The 19,913-nt window shown below is 37.6% G+C and overlaps 1 protein-coding gene across 2 annotated transcripts; it reads left to right on the top strand.

Moving 5' to 3' along the window:
* The first annotated feature begins 20 nt into the window (after positions 1-20).
* On the top strand, positions 21-19,077 carry LOC146167899 (uncharacterized). Of its 2 annotated transcripts, none has more exons than XM_083391058.1 (20): positions 21-191; positions 265-370; positions 934-1,085; positions 1,533-1,671; positions 1,911-2,051; positions 4,148-4,309; positions 4,778-4,987; positions 6,587-6,679; positions 7,266-7,419; positions 8,441-8,551; positions 8,964-9,132; positions 10,603-10,729; positions 10,867-11,009; positions 11,442-11,623; positions 12,189-12,317; positions 12,393-12,506; positions 12,698-12,916; positions 13,280-13,419; positions 13,793-13,969; positions 18,763-19,077. In XM_083391058.1, the coding sequence occupies exons 3-20, from the start codon at positions 1,053-1,055 to the stop codon at positions 18,825-18,827; spliced, it is 2,508 nt and encodes an 835-aa protein (XP_083247184.1). In that variant the 5' UTR covers positions 21-191; positions 265-370; positions 934-1,052; the 3' UTR covers positions 18,828-19,077. The 2 variants fall into 2 exon arrangements, with proteins under 2 accessions (XP_083247184.1, XP_083247183.1); XM_083391057.1 differs by having other exon boundaries at positions 1,906-2,051.
* Positions 19,078-19,913: the final 836 nt, after the last annotated feature.

Here is a 19,913-nt window from a genome sequence, read left to right as displayed (position 1 = left end):
TGTTTTAAGGTGGAACCACAGAGTGGGTTGTAGTTAAAGTAATCACACATCTTTATAATCTGCTTTGTTTGGGCAATGCTGTGCATATCTAGCTATAGATCAAAAACATTTGATGAATAAATCGAGGTTAGCGACGCGGATACTTGTCCTAGCTGTTCTGGTTTTAATGTCGCTGCAAGCACAGTCGTTAGGTAAGAAAGTTTGTTCCATAACTTATGCTGAATTTAATGCAAAAACTTTGGAGAAATGCTATCTTGTTGACAGAAAGCAACGCGTGTGATGAATCTGCTGATTTACAATTCCGCTGCCGTGACAACTCCACCTGTGTATCGCGATACTGGAAATTTTGCACCGGGCAAGCCGACTGTTCGTAAGTATAGCCAAAAATAGGATAATATTTGAGAAGCTTGTGTTCGGCCTTTATTTACATTGCATAATACAGTAATAATTTCTCAGGAGCAGATCACTTTCTATATGTCACTGGTATAACCTACGGTCCTATATCATGTATTAGATGCAAATAGTATAAACATACGATCACAACAGTACAAACGAAAATAAATTAGGTTATATTGAATTTCACTGAATAATTTTCATGTCACTTCTCCTTTTTACCATTTAAGTTTTTGGAAAGATTCACAGCTCTGGTTTCATACAAACATGAATTCCACTGCGATCTATTTTTAAAATGCCTCACTATGCGTTTAATACTGCACGTTTATGTCTGTGCTAAGTATTTTTCAATAATGATATAATCGAAACGTCCGTGGACTGCGATTCCAACTGGAATATGGTAAACCCAATAACAGTTTGCATTCACTTCAGACTTATGCCTACAAGAGTTGGCATATTTGAAAATCGCTTTGGCATATTTCGAATGAGAGTGATTTGCAGGATTTACGAAAATGGCGATTAAAATGGCTTCCATTGTAGGGACGGGAGCGATGAAGTGATGTATAACGCAACGTTGCACAAAGGAATGGGCGGCACAAGATGCGGAAAAAGGGCACCGGAAGATAATATAACGAGGATGTGTTACATACCGGAGGATTATGTCTGCGATCACGAGATTGACTGCTATTTTGGTGAGATTTGGTAGTGTACAACTGTCTGCTACGAAGTTCTTGAGTCTGGATTTTAGAGAGGTGTGTTGAAGAAATGTTTCGATTGCTTTGCATAGGCCCTTGAACAGGGTCAAGAGTTATTCCAAGATGTTGCACGTATACAGTTTGATATGGTTTTGGTGTATGTCTATATATAACACCTCGCCTGCATTGACCCATGCCATAGGGGCCACTTTAAAACTTGTCACGATTGTGCTTGCCTCATGCAGTGACATGAAAAGAAAAATGTTATTTAAAATAATGTTAGAAATGCATCATGATACTAAAGGATAACTTCGTTTCATAATATTTTCCACTTTGGTGTGCTATTTCTTTTATAAAACACAAGGTCAACCCAGTCTTTAACATTAATTGTTGCATTACATCAGCATGTTGTATAATGTATGTTTTCTACGTACATTTGTTTAGGCTCAGATGAGTGCAACTGCAGTCACACGTTTCACTGCGTCAATCCACACCCTGCCGGCTACGACATGTGCCGCCTTCGTGTACAATTCTGTGACAACGTGCTCCACTGCCATGACGGATCGGACGAATGGAAATACGCGTAAGGGGCCTATATGCCGCCCGGGGTATATTTTCCTAAATCATGCGACTAGAACTATTAACCCTAAAGGACGTGACAGTGAACTCCTCTAGAGCGGGCGTTCTCAATTGCGTGTAAATCATTCACGTTGGCAAAAACCGTTTAGTAGTCCTCGCGTCAACGATCAACGTATACATTTACGTACAAGGAAAGTCTTCACTATCTGATAACTTCAACTTAGGCGCATATTTCCAGTCCAGGTGCCACCGGTTTTCAATGTGCAGTGACCAAGACACGCTTGACCAATCACTGTATGCTTCCTGAAGTGCACGTGTGTGACGGACAAGCAGACTGCGACGATGGAACGGACGAGTGTTTTTGCAATGATGCTCAGCAAGCACGTAAGTGTAATAAATCGTGTTGAAAAGGTTTTACTTCAGTACGCTTGAGTTACTGTTTATCCAAATGAATTGAATTACACTTGACTTTCAAAAGCAATGACGTGAACCGGAATGCAACTTGCGAAACACATAGTTTAGTCATTACAACGTGACTTATTTACAACACAAAATCTGTAAACAAATTTACTAACATAAATGTTGAATCCGCTTTCTAATTTAAAGCAGAGGTAAAAAATAGTTGTGAAAATCAAATTTCTCAATGGTTGGTATTGTACAAACAATCTTAACTGGCCCTTTGAGTCTCACAGTATGCACAGTGTGTACAATAAGCGCCGCACAATAGTTTAAGCCTTGCAGCTAAATGGTTGTTAACTAGGGCTAATAGTTTTAAGCTAAATAGTTGTTAACAAGGGCTACCATATTTTTAGCACCCAAAAAGAGGACATTTTTTTTGCCGGCAAGTAAAACGAAAGTAGAATTGTTACGTGTGAGTTTGATGTTTTACATTTCCTTGGTAGTTGCAGGTAAAAGTTACAAAAACAGACACAAAAAACAACGAATCAAATTTATAATTCAGATTCAGCCCTTGAATACTTTGCGGTAACTTTTGCCAATAAGGAATGATCATTTTTAACGAGATCGTGAAATTGTTTACAAGAAATTTCATTAAAATTATATACTGTACAACCGTCAAGATACTCGAACTGATCCAACTAATAGGCTGTCTCTTTCTTTGCACTACTGTGGCTACATCAGAGAAAAAATGCATTTGCTTTATTAATGGGCCTTTTACATGTTAGGTTCTGTTGAATAACAATCAAAAAGGTAGGGCTGGTAGGGCAATTGGTTGGAAATCCTTTTTTTAAACCAGCAATTCTGCATGTTTCATGGCTACAGTAGTTTTTTGGAAATAAATACAACGTCTTGCCTAAAAGTCTTGTTAAAAGTATAAGCAACTATCTCGAAATGCTGAAAAAGAGGACATTTGGGCATTTGGAGCGTTCTCGGAGGACCATTCACTTTTCTTGAGAAAAGAGGACAAATCCTCCTAAAAGAGGAAATATGGTAGGCCTATATTGTTAACATAGGTTTTGCAAAACGTATTCAACTTTATCATTTAACGAGTTATTTCGTGCTGGTTGAGATTCAATTGAGCCAAAGCCGCATAAAGTTTACGTCGTGATTAACATCATGTCTGGGGTTGACTTAAGGATACCGAGTGCAGCAACAGGACACAGGGCTGCAGAGGTCATTGGTCCATGAACTGGCTGTAAAACAATATTGGCGTATCGCCGAGCAGACTTCTTTTTATGAGTTTTAAACGAACTTTTTTGGCCATGTTTTCTATGAATTGTTGGTAAAGTCTCAGCTAAAATATTACTTGTCAACCTGCGTTTTATTCAAAAAATATGATGTTGATGTTACAAAAATTCCTCTTCTTATTATGAAATATTTACTAGTGTGTCTTAAAGTCCTGTCTATGTCCCATGTTTTGCTTCACTTGGGCTGCCAAGGAATTTAGAATGCCGGAGGGTAGATCACTGTAAAGTGAGAGGAAGTGTATGTAAATGACTGAGAATAATGTTTTTAGCGCGTCGCTGCAATGCATGAAAAACGCTTTTGTTTTAAGTCGCAATTGTTTGCAACAAGAAATGTACCGACGCCGCAATAAAGCGTTTTCTATTTTGAGGATTGAAATAACATTTGAGCCTTGGAAACATTTTGAGCATCACGATCGCAATCGACATATAATGCGGCGTAGCAAATGACGCACAAGTCCGGCCTCAGAATTGAAACAGAAAGTTTATTTGTGCAACTTCGACTATTTCGTTTATTATACATTTTTTTAACCAATAAATATACCCATACAATCACAGTGTATGGCTGCTTTTTCTGTTGGGTATAGCCAAATGTAGGTTATTTTAATACTTCGTGTCGTCAGCAGTATATTATTTTTTTTCAACAGTGCTTGAATGTATGTTTTTTAAGAAGATTATAAAGAAACTTAAAGTCCAACTCTATTACAAAATCAGCTGATACGTTTGCTAAAAATGGTCTGTCTTTTTTTAAAAAGGTAATATAAAAAATTTTTTAAGAGACCACAACCTTTCTGAACGATGGCTGCTTTCGATGCTTGGATAAATCTCTCGTGGTACCAGTCAAGTTAATATGTGACATGAAGTTTCACTGCTCGGACCTTTCTGACGAGTGTCTGTGCCCGTTTAACCGACCAGCTATCTGTGACCAAATATGTGGAGGTAAAATGACCTTTTTTTGTTTAAAAATGGAGAAAAGGTAGAAAGCGAAATGAGTAAAGTACTTATTAAAGACACTTGTTTGAAGTCATTTTTGGTAAAACGAATATCAAACTAGGGCCACACATTTGCTTTGATACAAGGTATTTTTACGTTGGTTTTGTGAAATCAACCGCAAACATTGAAAAACAATTACGGTGTCTATTTCACCGTTTGGCCATTTTTTAAAGCCAGCCCATGATGCGTTTGAAAAGCTGAAATTATAGCGCAAATATGTGGGTGCGGGCAATCGCCTTAAAGAGAATATGTTTAAATTGCCTTTAGTTTTAGCATTGTGTGTTCACCGGTTTGTATATTAATCATTCTTTACTAATTTTATGGCAATATTCTCTTAAGTTTGCAAATTTCATGTGTGTATAAAGAACTTTTAAGATGTTACGTTAACATCTCAGTTTTTGTATCCTATTTCAGAAAGCGAAGGCTGCGGCCCTTGTGACATTGGACAGGTTGTGTGTTCACCCGAAAACGAAAACGTGCGTTGCATTAATCGGAGTCAGGTTTGCGACGGGAAATACGACTGTCCTTTCAGAGAGGACGAACGCAACTGTGTTGCTGCTACAAACGCGGTTTTCAACTGCAGTGACGGTCTGGAATACGTGCCAAGCTATAGGAGATTCGACAGTGAGTACCATTAAATAAAAACGTTGGTTACACTAGTAATAGTCGCACGTAGCCGTCAACAATTCAATATCGCAGCAGAGGGTACGCATAATTCAATTAACATTTTACATAAAGCAAAGACCATGCTCCCGTGGGGTGGAATTGGGAATTTAATGGAACGTATAGGACTATAGGCCAGTAATAAAGTTGAAACGAAAAACATTTGTTTTTAATGTATGAATATTGCTGCTTCTAAAGCCAAATTTCCTTTCAATTTCCGTTTAAATTTTCAAAACACTTTATATACATTTTTTTGAATCCGAAGGACCTGTCTTAATAAAAGCATTGGAAAAAGCAAACGGTTGCCAAAAATAATTTTGTAGATAATTTTACGGACAAACAATACGGTGCTACAACTATTGCGCACAGCAAAGTAAAATGAATAATCCATGAAAACAAGCAAGAAATTGAAGTTTGTTTATGCATATTATGTACTTTTCTTCAATAATATAAAATTCACAAACGGCTCTTGCAATGTTAAACAAGTTATTGTATTTTGATGAGTACATTTTACGGATAATGTCAAGATATATCGTTTGTAAACAGCTATCATTTGACGCAAGGGTATTCTCTAACTGAAATTAGTAGGATTAATTGAAGGATATTTTAGCATTAATCTAAGCTCAAATGCGTGAGAAATCATGTGGGTCAAAGCTGCATGTTGGTTTGATCACGGGAAGCTGTCATTGTGTAACACTGTGGTACGACGTTAAATTTGTTTCTACCAGCAGCAAACTGTGTGGTGTGCGAGATTAATAATAATTAATCAAGTGTCCAACCTAGCGGAATTTTTATTACGTCATACCAGTCTGCTCTGCTACTAATTCACATATTTGCCTATAAAATATTCAAGTTAGTCATATTTCCATTTGTTTGAAGTTAACAGTATTTCGATGACAATAAAAAGTGCCTGGAGTGCAATGTCCTTCTTTTCGAATTTTGCGTTTTTTGCTTATCTTTTCAACAGAATTATATTTTTATGTTATTAATATTTTTTCTCATAAATGTTTCATATTTAAAGATTTGGGACAAATATAAAATATTCTTCAGGGAAATACCAAACTGGATCCGTGTCGGATAGCGACTGTTAGAACTGCGCCCGTCAGTAGAGCGACCTGACGATAGCGATTCATTTAAAACATGAATGTCGAGCCCAAGCCATACCTGACGCCCGGTTTTTATGTTTGTTTTACTGTTACTTTTGCTAAATATGAGTATGAATGTCCAAAAGGAGGTATTATATCCCCTATAAGTAAAATTTAGTTTACATTGCACTCGCTGTCTTTTTATGGGGGGCGATACAAATATAATAGGCCCACTCTATACAAAGTTTGAATAACCTCCTTAAGACTATATCGCGACTTAAAAATACAACAACACATGCAGTTTGGTCATATCTACATTTTAAATAAACACAGGGGCAGTATTTGTTTTAGGGAGCAAAATGTGGATAGGACTTTTACGAAATTTTGTTTACTCGTTTCATTACCTTTTTGAGCCGTTTTACCAGCCGGCGGTTAAATAAATAAGTAAACACATTTTTTTTATTAATATTTTTAGACTTTGTGGATTGTAAAGACGGTTCAGATGAGACAAGTGAAAATATCTTGTATCGATGTAACAGTTACCAAAATGATAGCATGAGAAATGGAGGTTAGTACCAAATTGTACGTTGTCAGATATTAAGTATCTTGTTAAAGTTAACGAACTAGTTTAACATAACTAACTTAAAAATAATCACCAACACATCTAAGAATACTTGCCTCTATATTTAGAGTTAGGATTTAACAGTTTTATGATGCCTATAGTCCTTCGCCAAATAAATGTATAGTATCCAATAAATCTGTAGCACAGTTAGATACACTAAAGTTAGCAATACCTTGATAAATCTATATGAACCAACAGTCAATTTTTCAATACCTAATGACGTCATACATCGATTTACAAGTTTCATAAAAACAGATTTATAAAGCAAATTGACTTTAATCTATAGGGTCTGGAATGCACTTTGTGGGGTTTTTATTAGGTTCGTATTTCGAGATTTTCCGAAGAGCGTTTTTTTAAGGTTAATATAGTTCGCAAGCTTCCCCGGTTATTTTTGGAAATTCCCCTGCATGACGAAGCGAAAGTAGCCGACTTGTTTGCGAAACCGTAAACGGTGCCTAGCCATCTCGTCGGGCCAACACCAAATCGCATCTACGCTATGTAAAACCATACTAAGCGTGGTTTGTGGTTTCAGCCGCTGACTTCAGCACACCGCTGTATACAGAAGCGTGCGATGGCGTGCCGGATTGCGAGGATTTGGACGATGAGTGTAACGCGACCCTATGCCATGGACACAACAACACTCTTCCCTCCTACTGCGCCTTCGTCGAGGGGTCGTTTGGCTTTATGTAGGTCCGCCTTTAATATCTACTGAACCCTATAAAATTACCTAATTAGGAAAATAAGTGCTTACATGGCCTGGATTACGTCTTTGCCTAGGTGGCATGTAGAAACTGGGACCTGAATCAGGCGTGACTTTATTTTGTTAAAATGTATTCTAAGATCAGTATTTTTGTCACGTAAAACGAACCCCAGTGCCAGTTTAAACACTATTTAAGATCCTTAATCCGCTTTGGACTGAAATATTACAAGGGTTATTTCATCGTCGCCTCTACAGTCTAAAAGAAAATGCGAAAATACCCATATGACCGTAGGTTAGAATGTTTAACGTTGCTTTGTTTATTATCGCACCGGATAGAAATTTGCTTGCATACATAATGCAAAAGATATTTACTTTACTTAATAATTTTCCAATCTTTCATGGAGCTTACGTTGTATACTTTTACATGTAGATCACAGTAACATTCGATTTTGCACATTTGGTAACCCCATTATATAGTTAGTGGTTCTTCGTATTGTTTCGGCGAACAAGTCAACAGTAAACTGTAAGAGAAAAGTTACAATACAAAATTCCTTAATACCGTGTTTCTCAGCAGGATTGTTGAATCCACTTTAGGAGGTGTATAGTTCGGTATAGGGTGGAATGCGAAAAATCCATTATGCATTGTGGTGTTCTACAATATGAAAGATATTGTTAAATCAGGGTGGATTCATACAATTGCCCCCCTCTTTGAGTGGATTAACACGGGGTTTAAACAGCATTATTCGCCCTGAAGCTTAGAAAAAAATGGGTCGCCGTTTGATTTGGTCTGGTCGCCCACTGCAGTAGTTTTATAAGGTTTGATTAATTGAGATTATAAGGTTTAATTTATTGACATGACCTTCATTACCTAACTTGTGATGTGGTTACCTTACTAAAAGTTCCGTGAAGAGAATTGGGTCATCAAAGATTCTCTGTTATACACCTAGTAATTTCAACCCCGCGCAAAAGGGTTTAGAAACACTGCCTTAAACGATTGCACAATTCAGATGTCCTAACACGAAGTCGCAGATAATCGGCAAAGAGGTGTGCGACGGTTTTCCCACCTGCAATGAAATCAGCCCGCATCTATCACAGGACGAAATGGATTGCCCTGGCAGGTGATTATGCAAAATCGCTGATAAAACTGATAATTAACTGAGTAGGTAATGTTATAAAATAACGCGGTTTCCTAACGTCAAATTATATTTAGTCAACGATGAAAAAAAATAATTATTGCTCATCGATAAACAAAGTATGTCGGTTGACATTAAGTGTGATTTGCTAACCAAAATCGACACGTTGTCCTGACGAACTCCTAGACCGTTTATAAAGTTAACAAACTTCTGAGGTTGCTGGAGTTGCAACATGCAGATTTAATTTGAATGCGAGCGTTACTCGAATTTCCAATCGTACTTTTTAGCAGTTCACCGCGTTAGGTAACAAACTAAAAATTATTTGTGGAAATGAATGACATCGTACAGGAATATGTGAAAACTAAGTAACGCTCAACATACGGCGTTGTATTTTAAGGTTTTACTGCGTCGACCAGGGACAGTTTGGCATTCCGATTCACATTAGTTTGGATAAAAAATGCAATCTGCTCACTGACTGCCATGATGTGAGCGATGAAATGGGATGTCCGAATCGAACCCACTTTTATTGTCATTCGGGATCTCCGAAGTATATATCGACATTTCAGGTATTATCACATCCAGAATGATGTCGTTTGAGCAGTCGTTTAAGGTTAAGCGAACTATAAGGAGCCGTTTGTTTTGACTAACTTTTATATGTTTGAAAAGCGCTAAGTATAGGCTACCTTAAAATAAACAGAGCTTGAACGATCTGCGACTAAGTGTCTCATTTACGACCAGGGCAATTTTAATATCGTGCCACTTTCGAAAATTACAAAGTAAGCCATTATAACCACGTCTTCCAAATGTGCTCTAAAGCCTGAGTAAAAGTGGTGATTGAAACTTTAGTATGACGATGGCGCCTTCATTTGTTAATATGCTTTGGTCATTTTTTAATATGCTTAGGGTGTCTTATTCTACTTAACTCGCGTTGGAGTAACAAATAGCTGACATTGTAGGTATTATTTCAACTGCATGTAATGACTGCATTCTTTCAGGTACCGGAGGGCCCGCTTGTCTAAAATATAAGAATTCATTTTTTTGGGCAACATCTAATTTGTTATTTGTAATGCTGAATTGACTGGAATTAATTCCACAAAAAAGTGTTGATTTTTGATCTGTGATGACTTGTACACGTCATCTACAGATAAAAAAATAGCTTTAGAAAAGCCCCGTGTATTATTACTAATGGTCTATTGTCACGTGTTTAACTAATTTGTTCAAATTTCAAGCATCAGCAATAATAGCACACAGATATGATATGGGTAGAGCCTTTGTGAAAAAATGGGTCTTTATCTGATCCGGTTAACAGCGGCAATGTGCAAATGAGCAACACTATAAGATATCCTGTTATCACTGGCATATATCAGTAACTTGAACCAATAACGAGCGGGCAGGTAGGATTTGAACGAAAGTGTTCGTAAAGTCATGGTATCTTTTAATGAAATTTGATCTTTACAAACAGCAAACAGACAAAGTGTCATGGTCGTTGTTAGGCGCACAAACCAACTGCCGTACCAAATTGGTCGCTTTGCCTATACTGCGGGAAATTGTCAGTGCAATAAAGCGCTCATTTCATGGGCCAAGTTAAGAAAAAACTCAAGATATAAAAGCTTAGTTTAACCACTTATCCAAAAAGCATCTGTTTGTATGGCATGTGTTAATGTTTCCGAGTGTGCTAAATCGTGAAGCAGGCGTATCCTGTGTGACCAGTCTATAGAAATGCAAGCATCTCCTCAGCGTATAGCTTGGTAGTCCTAAAATACATTCGTAACCTTTTCCCCAAGGTATAGCCTGCTAGCAGCACTATAGGGATAATCTATTGACCAATGGCTAAACGGAAGAAGAGTGGTCCACCTCTGGGAAATTACATTACGCTTTATGTATGCTTTGAAAAGTAATCAAAGCTATTTAGAGGTATTAAAAAAAAAACACGTGAAAGCAAGTTTAGTTTAAAGGCAAAACACTGACCCGGTAGTTTGATTAAAGGTTTATACGTTATGCACGCTAAACCATATCCCCTTTTCAATTCCCCTAAGGTATGCAACGGTGTCCAAGACTGTCAAAACGGAGAAGACGAGTGCCAGAACTGCTCGATCAGTCCTTTTTCGTCCGACACATTTTTAATTAACTCCTATGTGCTACAAGTTATTGTTTGGATCACAGGTAGACATGATTTGTGAACTGAAAATTTGTTTGGTAAAACACGTTATTTTATATGGTAATTCAAATCATAATTGTTTTGTGATGGCATTGGACATACAAATTCGTAAACACTAATCCTTTTAATTCGTCGTATGTAGGTTTGGTGGCATGTGGGGGGAATTTGGCTGCACTGCTGTACAACGTCGTGCACTTACGTCGCTCCAAATATCCTGTTACCTCGGTGGTTTTCATCAACCGAATCCTCGTTATAAACCTTAACCTTGCTGATTTTCTTCTTGGGGTGAGTGATGAGCAGTGTCTGGTTTCCTATTGTACTTGAGGCGTGATCACGCATGTGCACCGTTTTTTATAATTTTTTTGCTAATTTCACAGTCTTATACAAAGTATCTTAGAGGGATTTCACTTGATAAATACTCTGAGAGAGTTTATCTTAAAGTCATAGTTGGGTGTCGTTGTTTACTCTCGCCTTCCGTGTTGACATTTCAGTACAACAAACCAAATCAAATATATAACAGACATAAAACAAAAGCGTCAGGTTCTCCAATGCGCAAGTAAAATAACTTAAAACCTAAATGATCTCATATGTCCTAAATTCATCATTGTAATAATAATTAAAAAAGCCGAAAGTCTTTTTTTTAAATTGAAAATTAATCTGTTTTCATGTGTTATTTTAGTTAATGTTTTTCCGTGTTCAAATATTATGCTACTACAGGTTTATCTTCTTGCTCTCGGGGCCGCAAACTCGACCTTTGAAAACTCGTATTGTCGCAATGACATCCACTGGCGAGGAAGCTCTTCGTGCTCGGCACTGGGCTGCCTGGCAATGATCAGTATCGAAGCCTCGGTTCTCATGCTTACCGTAATGACCACCAATCGACTCTTGGTAGTTACGAAGTAAGCGTCTAAGATATATAGGCCTAAAGTTATGCGTTAAAACTATAGACACACCACAAAGCACAGATCGAATAGGTACAGTTATGTATGACAGTGTTTCGCAACCTTTTTTGGCTTGCTGCACCCTGCAAAAATTATAAATAGTTTGCGGCACCCTTGCTCGTATTTTTTCTGAGTGTTGAACTGTAACGTTACAATAAACGAGATTAAAACAGCACATTGACAGTGCAACAAGGTTAAAAAAGCCTTTTTTTGCACTTTTATTGTTCACAAAAAATTGTATCAAGGAGCTTACCGGAGCAAAAGGTATGGAGAAAAAATTGAAATCCTAAAGTATTTAAAATATCTCTCGTAACCCGTGAGCGTTAAACATGTAACACTATAGTGCCGCGGCATTCCGTTTGGCAACCACTCATGTACGATATATGTACATTGAACAGCCAGGCACAAAAATGCACCAACCATGAATATTAGGTATCCCCAAATAAACTAGAGGATCCCCAAATAGTATAGACACGTAGATATATAAAGAGCGGTGGACATATCCCGTTTGTTTGTTTTTCAGATCGCTTGTCTTTATTAAAACCGCTAAACGACTGGCTTCCATGATCGCACTCGCCTGGATTATCTCGATTTTGATCGCAACCGTTCCGTTGCTGCCACCTATCGAAGACTATTTTGTCGCCGGTCTTTGGTAAAACTATATTTAGTAAAATTTGTACACTGTAAACCCTGCTAGTTTGATTTCCAATTCCCGTTTATCTTCCAGGTATCGAAACAACCCCTTTTTAACAACACCTTCGAGACAAGAGGTTGAAATGTTTGTGAGTCGACTTAATACTTTTCAATACAGGGAAAACCTGACGTTTTCCGGACAAAACAAGTAGGAGTACAGTATATAGTAAAATATGGTTCTACATAGTTTGTAGGGTATTAATCTAAATTGAAATAAGGTATATTCCATTTTGTTTTTTAATCATATCCAGCAAAAAACTCTTTTGTTGTTTCTCCTTCGATGCACAAAACTGCATAAAAATTGTGACTTTAAATTTGGTATCCTACATTTTTGCACAGTCATCGCACCTGGCAGTCGATGATCTCCGATATCGCCAAGCTGAACTCCAGTTTGCTCCCCGAGCTGCGATTCGGCTATTACTCGGCCGACGGCGTGTGTCTGCCCCGATTGTTCCCCGACCCGTCACAGGATAAGGCCTGGGGATATTCGGTCTTTGTCATGGTGATCAACTTTTGCGCTTTCGTCTACATAGCTTCTGCTTACGTCGTAATCTACCGGTGAGGTTTATAGTATTCTTCTCTATTAACTTCTGTTTGTAAAACGACTTTTCAAAGCCTTTTGCAACCAATGATAAAGAGTGACATTTCCTAAATTGATACGCGATGAATGAGTGACGTTTCCCAATTTAATGGATTCTTTTAATGCGCTCTGGTCATCTTAACGCCAACGAATGAACAGTATTGCTCAATGAACAATAAATCAGAGAACGACTCAACTACTAAAAAATGGTTATTAGAAATCAATTTAAGAGGAAGAAAATCAATTTTAATTTTTAATTCTAACTGGTGTTAACTAGGTCTTATTGTCGTACAAATAATCTTGATATACAAGGTTTTGAATCAATGTGTTACATTTTACAGATACAGCAAGAACGTATCGAAGAAAGCGAGAGGCCGCGACATGGCAAATGGGGCTTTACAGGCAAAAATAACTCGCATTGTATTTACTAACTTTTGCTGCTGGATTCCGATTTGCGTAATGTCGTTCATGAGCGCCAGCGGTAAGGTTACTAAGATTCCTTTTCAAATTCGTAGGAATTTATAACAGATTTTAACTTTTGCCGAATTAGCTTTAATATAAGTTGAGTCGACTAGCTATAGTAAATTCATGCGTGGAGCATTTTTTGACTGGATCTTTTATAATGACACTTGTTACTTGTTTTTTTGTCGCTTACATTTTCCTGTATATGGTTTGTCACCCAAAAGTTGTTAATATAATAAGTCCCGTAAGTTAGACAAGGTCGCTCTTGTCGCGTGTTGAGAAGTGATGACAAATTCATTAGGTTTGCTGTATAAATGTCTTTTCCAAAACCTAACGGAGATTGTAGCCATTTTATTTCCGACAAGAAAACTAATTCTGTTTTTTTGGCGCAGGGATTAAGTTGCTGGGAGATGCGTACGCTATTTCCGCGATCATACTTCTGCCTATCAATAGTGCGGCCAACCCGTTTCTTTACTCCAAGTTACCGGACTTAATTTGGACGCGGATTCGTGGAAAGCGGGATCACAGCAGAATGTCTACGAGAAGGGCTTCACGACCAACTCTTTCGGGTTTGTTATGTATCAATAAGATGCATTTTCTACGTCATCACCGCCATTAAAGATACAATGGCGGCATGGGCGATGGGGAGAGGGTAAATAAGTCGCTGGTATATGTTCGACTTTCCGAAATTGATGAAGTGGCCAGTTTATTCGTATAAAACCAACGTGTAGTGTTGTTTTAAAATTATATTGCATACAATACGGTCTAAGTGGTGATTATAAATAATATTTTTTAAAGGTTTTTCAAACGGAAAAAAAGGAAATATTGTGTTTTATATGTTTGGATTAATACCGTGGCCTTGTCGTTGACTATAGCATTGTCACATTTAAGTTTTATTGTAATTGTTCTACAGAATATGTCTATACATGATTGTCATTTTAAAGGATACATTACCGAATGGACCTTATTAAGCACTAACTTAAAACCCTTTATTAACAAAAACACAGACTTCATTATAGTTTTTCACGCGCCAAATCTGTTCACTGGAATGTAAATATTAGCATAAATCCTAGAAAAAGTTGCCCCAAAATTAAAGTTAAAAACGACAAAGTTGTTTATATCAAATCACTAGAGTAATTTCATAGCTGCATTACTTTTTTTAACAAACGATACGTTGCGTATATTTGAAGTTAGAAACAACAAATTTGTTTATATTTCCAGACTAATTTTTTAGGTGCGTTATTCTTTTAACAAACGATAATAGCCCAGTTGCATTGTAGGTTAAACAAAATGCTGTTAATGTTGATATCACGTTTTGTAAAGGGTTGCTTTCCTACAAGTCTCTGCAAATATTTCATACTGTCGAATTTCGCATGGAACAGCATGAATTCATATTTCAAAAATATCAAATGAAAATTCATTTGATTTTTTATGTCGATGTATGCCTCTTGCAACATCACATAACACAATTATGCAAACTTTGAAGCGTTTTAAGTTTTGATTTAGAAAATAAAAATGGCATATAGCCTGTCACACGAGTCTTGTCACAGAAACTCTACCGCGTATTTAAGAAGGCTTATGTGTTGTCTGAAATATCGCTTTTACTATAAAACCTTTTTGAGACACAGAACCAATATTCAATTTAAATATTTAGCAAAATCACCGCTGCAGTAAAAATTATAGTATTAGAATGGTCATTAAGGGGTGGTACTAAATACCGAATGGTACCGAATGGCACCGAATGGCACCGAATGGCACCGAATGGCACCACATGTGATCGAATGCTAACGAATGCCAACCAAACTAAACGTCTGTTTTACTCCTAAATCTGATTTAATTTTACACTGAAGCATATCTTGTCGCATGAGAGTATTTTAAAACGTATGAGGCCTAAGGAGGGTTGCAATGAACATGGTACCGAATGAAACCCAATGAAACCCAATATAACCCAATGTAACTCGTAGAATAATCACGACCCCAATGGAGCCCAAAAGATTCCAATAGGACCTAAAGTAGCTCGTTCGACCCAGTGAAACTCGTAGGAGAATTACCGTACTAAATACCGAATGGTACCGAATGGTACCGAATGGTACCGAATGGAACCGAATGGAACCGAATGGCACCGTATTGAACCCAATAAAACCCATTGTAACTCGTAATAGAAACACTAAATACCGAATGGTACCGAATGGCACCGAACGGAACCCAATAGAACCGAACGGAACCCAATAGAACCCATTGTAACTCGTAATAGAAACACTAAATACCGAATGGTACCGTATTGAACCCAATAGAACCCATTGTAACTCGTAATAGAAACACTAAATACCGAATGGTACCAAATGGTACCGAATGGTACCGAATGGCACCGAACGGAACCCAATAGAACCGAACGGAACCCAATATAACGCATTGTAACTCGTAATAGAAACACTAAATACCGAATGGCACCGAACGGAACCCAATAGAACCGAACGGAACCCAATAAAACCCATTGTAACTCGTAATAGAAACACTAAATACCGAATGGTACCGAATGGTACCGAATGGTACCGAATGGAACCGAATGGAACCGAATGGCACCGTATTGAACCCAATAAAACCCATTGTAACTCGTAATAGAAACACTAAATACCGAATGGTACCGAATGGCACCGAACGGAACCCAATAGAACCCATTGTAACTCGTAATAGAAACACTAAATACCGAATGGTACCGTATTGAACCCAATAGAACCCATTGTAACTCGTAATAGAAACACTAAATACCGAATGGTACCAAATGGTACCGAATGGTACCGAATGGCACCGAACGGAACCCAATAGAACCGAACGGAACCCAATATAACGCATTGTAACTCGTAATAGAAACACTAAATACCGAATGGTACCAAATGGTACCGAATGGCACCGAACGGAACCCAATAGAACCGAACGGAACCCAATATAACGCATTGTAACTCGTAATAGAAACACTAAATACCGAATGGCACCGAACGGAACCCAATAGAACCGAACGGAACCCAATAAAACCCATTGTAACTCGTAATAGAAACACTAAATACCGAATGGTACCGAATGGTACCGAATGGTACCGAATGGAACCGAATGGAACCGAATGGCACCGTATTGAACCCAATAAAACCCATTGTAACTCGTAATAGAAACACTAAATACCGAATGGTACCGAATGGCACCGAACGGAACCCAATAGAACCCATTGTAACTCGTAATAGAAACACTAAATACCGAATGGTACCGTATTGAACCCAATAGAACCCATTGTAACTCGTAATAGAAACACTAAATACCTAATGGTACCAAATGGTACCGAATGGTACCGAATGGCACCGAACGGAACCCAATAGAACCGAACGGAACCCAATATAACGCATTGTAACTCGTAATAGAAACACTAAATACCGAATGGTACCAAATGGTACCGAATGGCACCGAACGGAACCCAATAGAACCGAACGGAACCCAATAAAACCCATTGTAACTCGTAATAGAAACACTAAATACCGAATGGTACCGAATGGCACCGAACGGAACCCAATAGAACCGAACGAGACCCAATATAACCCATTGTAACTTGTAATAGAAACACTAAATACCAGAAATCAAAAATAGTTTTTTACTCTAACACTATATGTTCAGTTAAGTCACTATAATGCTGTTAAGTGATTCTCCTACGAGTTACAAAGGGTTCTATTGGGTTCCGTTCGGTTCCATTCGGTATCATTCTATACCATTCTGTACCATTCGGTGCCATTCGGTATTTAGTGTTTCCATTACGAGTTACAATGGGTTCTATTGGGTTCCGTTCGGTACCATTCGGTATTTAGTGTTTCTTTTACCAGTTACAATGGGTTCTATTGGGTTCCGTTCGGTACCATTCGGTATTTAGTGTTTCTATTACGAGTTACAATGGGTTCAATACGGTGCCATTCGGTTCCATTCGGTACCATTCGGTACCATTCGGTACCATTCGGTATTTAGTACGGTAATTCTCCTACGAGTTTCATTGGGTCGAACGAGCTATACATTAGGTCCTATTGGAATCTTTTGGGCTCCATTGGGATCGTGATTATTCTACGAGTTACAATTGGTTATTTTGGGTTTCATTGGGTTTCATTCGGTACCATGTTCATTGCAACCCTCCTTAGGCCTCATACGTTTTAAAATACTCTCATGCGACAAGATATGCTTCAGTGTAAAATTAAATCAGATTTAGTAGTAAAACAGACGTTTAGTTTGGTTGGCATTCGTTAGCACTCGATCCCATGTGGCTCCATTCGGTGCCATTCGATGCCATTCGGTACCATTCGGTACCATTCGGTGCCATTCGATGCCATTCGGTACCATTCGGTACCATTCGGTACCATTCGGTACCATTCGGTACCATTCGGTACCATTCGGTATTTAGTACCACCCGTCATTAAGTAGTCATTCAAGGATTGGTCAAGTTTATATGCTATTCATCAGAAGTTTACAAAAGGTAAACAAGTATATTTTTTAGGTTTACGATCGGAGGAAAAAAACTTATAAACTATAGAAGTATAGGCTACTTGAAAATGTTTCATTTTACCCCTACTCTTTCTTCACGTCAAGCTTGTAACAATAAGGATGCCGGGTAATAATAAATGGGGTCCGATTCCCGATATTATATAAGTCGTTTCACTCGTACCCTACGCCTATATCAGGGGTTCTTTTTTTGACGTCTCGTTGACCACGATAGGCAAAAATTTTCAAAAAATGACGTCATAAATTGACGTTACAATACAAAAAACTTCATAAACCTGTTGAATTTTGTCTAAAAAAGGTGAAAGTGAAATGGAGTCTAAAAACAGTCAGTGAAAAACCGTTTTGTTTTTAATTAAATTGCTTTCTTGCAGAAAAAGATTACTTTTTAAATATACACTTATATTTCAATTAGGCCTTCATTGACCCCCTAAAACTAATTTGCGGGCCCCAAAGGGGTCCATGGACCCCAGTTTAAGAACCCCTGGCCTACATAGTAGTGGCGCCGATCCTGTGCAACAATATAAGCTAATGTTGACATTTGAGCGCCCTAAGTGATCAAATAATGTGCTTTTTCCCTGGGGAGTTATTTTTTAACAAATAGTACGTTTTACGTTGCAGGTTATAGCTTTCCTAACTATAGAAAATTATGGGTTGGGAAAGTAGTTAATGCGGCTGTTGTATACTTTAAGTATTGTTAGTTTGATTTTTGTAACATAATCGCTGTACTAAGATCAGACAGAGAAACTATCTTTATGCAGATGCTTAGAAAACAGAAACATCTGGGTAATCCAATGCTCGATGCCAGAAACTATTATAATGTTTTATTTATTTCCAGGGACACGTCGCACCCTGATTTCCACCTTATCAAACCGCTTCAATCGTCACGAAACTGTTTTATAGCGGTTTACGCCGGATTTTTCAATATTCCAGCTGATCAACGGCCTCCTTCACTCAGATTTTTTTGTGTTTTACGTTATGTCGAACATTAACATATTGTATCAAAGTTTTGTTGAATAATATTTGAGAAAAAAAATTATATAAAACTTTACTTGTCTTTTTAATTTATTTTTGGTGTTGATTTTAGACGACGGTGGTTAAAAGGATTGCGTAAGGTGGTAAAATCATTCTAGATCAGGTGTCAAACGGTTTTTGGTCGTACCTCACGAAAATAAAATTTTGTATACGGTACCTGTGGGTAAGTTTTGCTACAAATAACTTCTAGTTTTACCAGCGTTAGTTTTCGAATACTAGTTTGACAATCATAAAAATACGCGTTTACGTGACCTTATACACAAGTAAATCAAATAGATCTGCTGTACCCATCAGTCAAACTAGTGCGCGAATACGCAAAGTATAAAATAAAATATTTTATTAAATTCGAAAAAGGCACTAAAGGTTCAGTATAAAAATATTACCAGAATCGATGATTTATCGATGGTCGGCAACAAATTCCATTTAAAAATAGACGCAATAGGGCATCAGCCCTATATATTATTTTTGACGATATTGTACAGAAGCGCAAATCACATAAGATCGTAAAATATTATACATGGTAGGTAAAAATTAGACATGGTTAAACAAAATACCGGCCTCGATATGAACGGCTAAATAAACATTCGAGTAAGATTTTTATAAAAAATTTGCCCTGTTACTACTAAATAAAAACTCGCAATGAACATACTCAACAAGTAAACAAAATATTACTGTAAATCAGATTTAAAATTACGTTTTTAACCTACAATAAAACACAGATTACCAGAAAACCCTTGCAAACCCTAAGTACATCACTAACTCCCCTAATAATTTCAACCCTAACCAATTCTCTAACCCCACCCATAACACACCAATAATCTTAAACAGGGCCAAAGCAGCGGTGCCCTAACGGCGACATTTAAACTAGGGCGCCCAAACGTCGAAAACAAAACGGCCAATGCCAGACACATGGCCCCCAATCGTCACATACCCTCTTCCTACAGTTTCATGTTA

This window comes from Ascidiella aspersa, chromosome 1, assembly GCF_963924565.1.
Source record: "Ascidiella aspersa chromosome 1, kaAscAspe10.2, whole genome shotgun sequence".
NCBI lineage: Eukaryota > Metazoa > Chordata > Ascidiacea > Phlebobranchia > Ascidiidae > Ascidiella > Ascidiella aspersa.
This window is presented reverse-complemented; position numbering and strand designations above follow the sequence as displayed.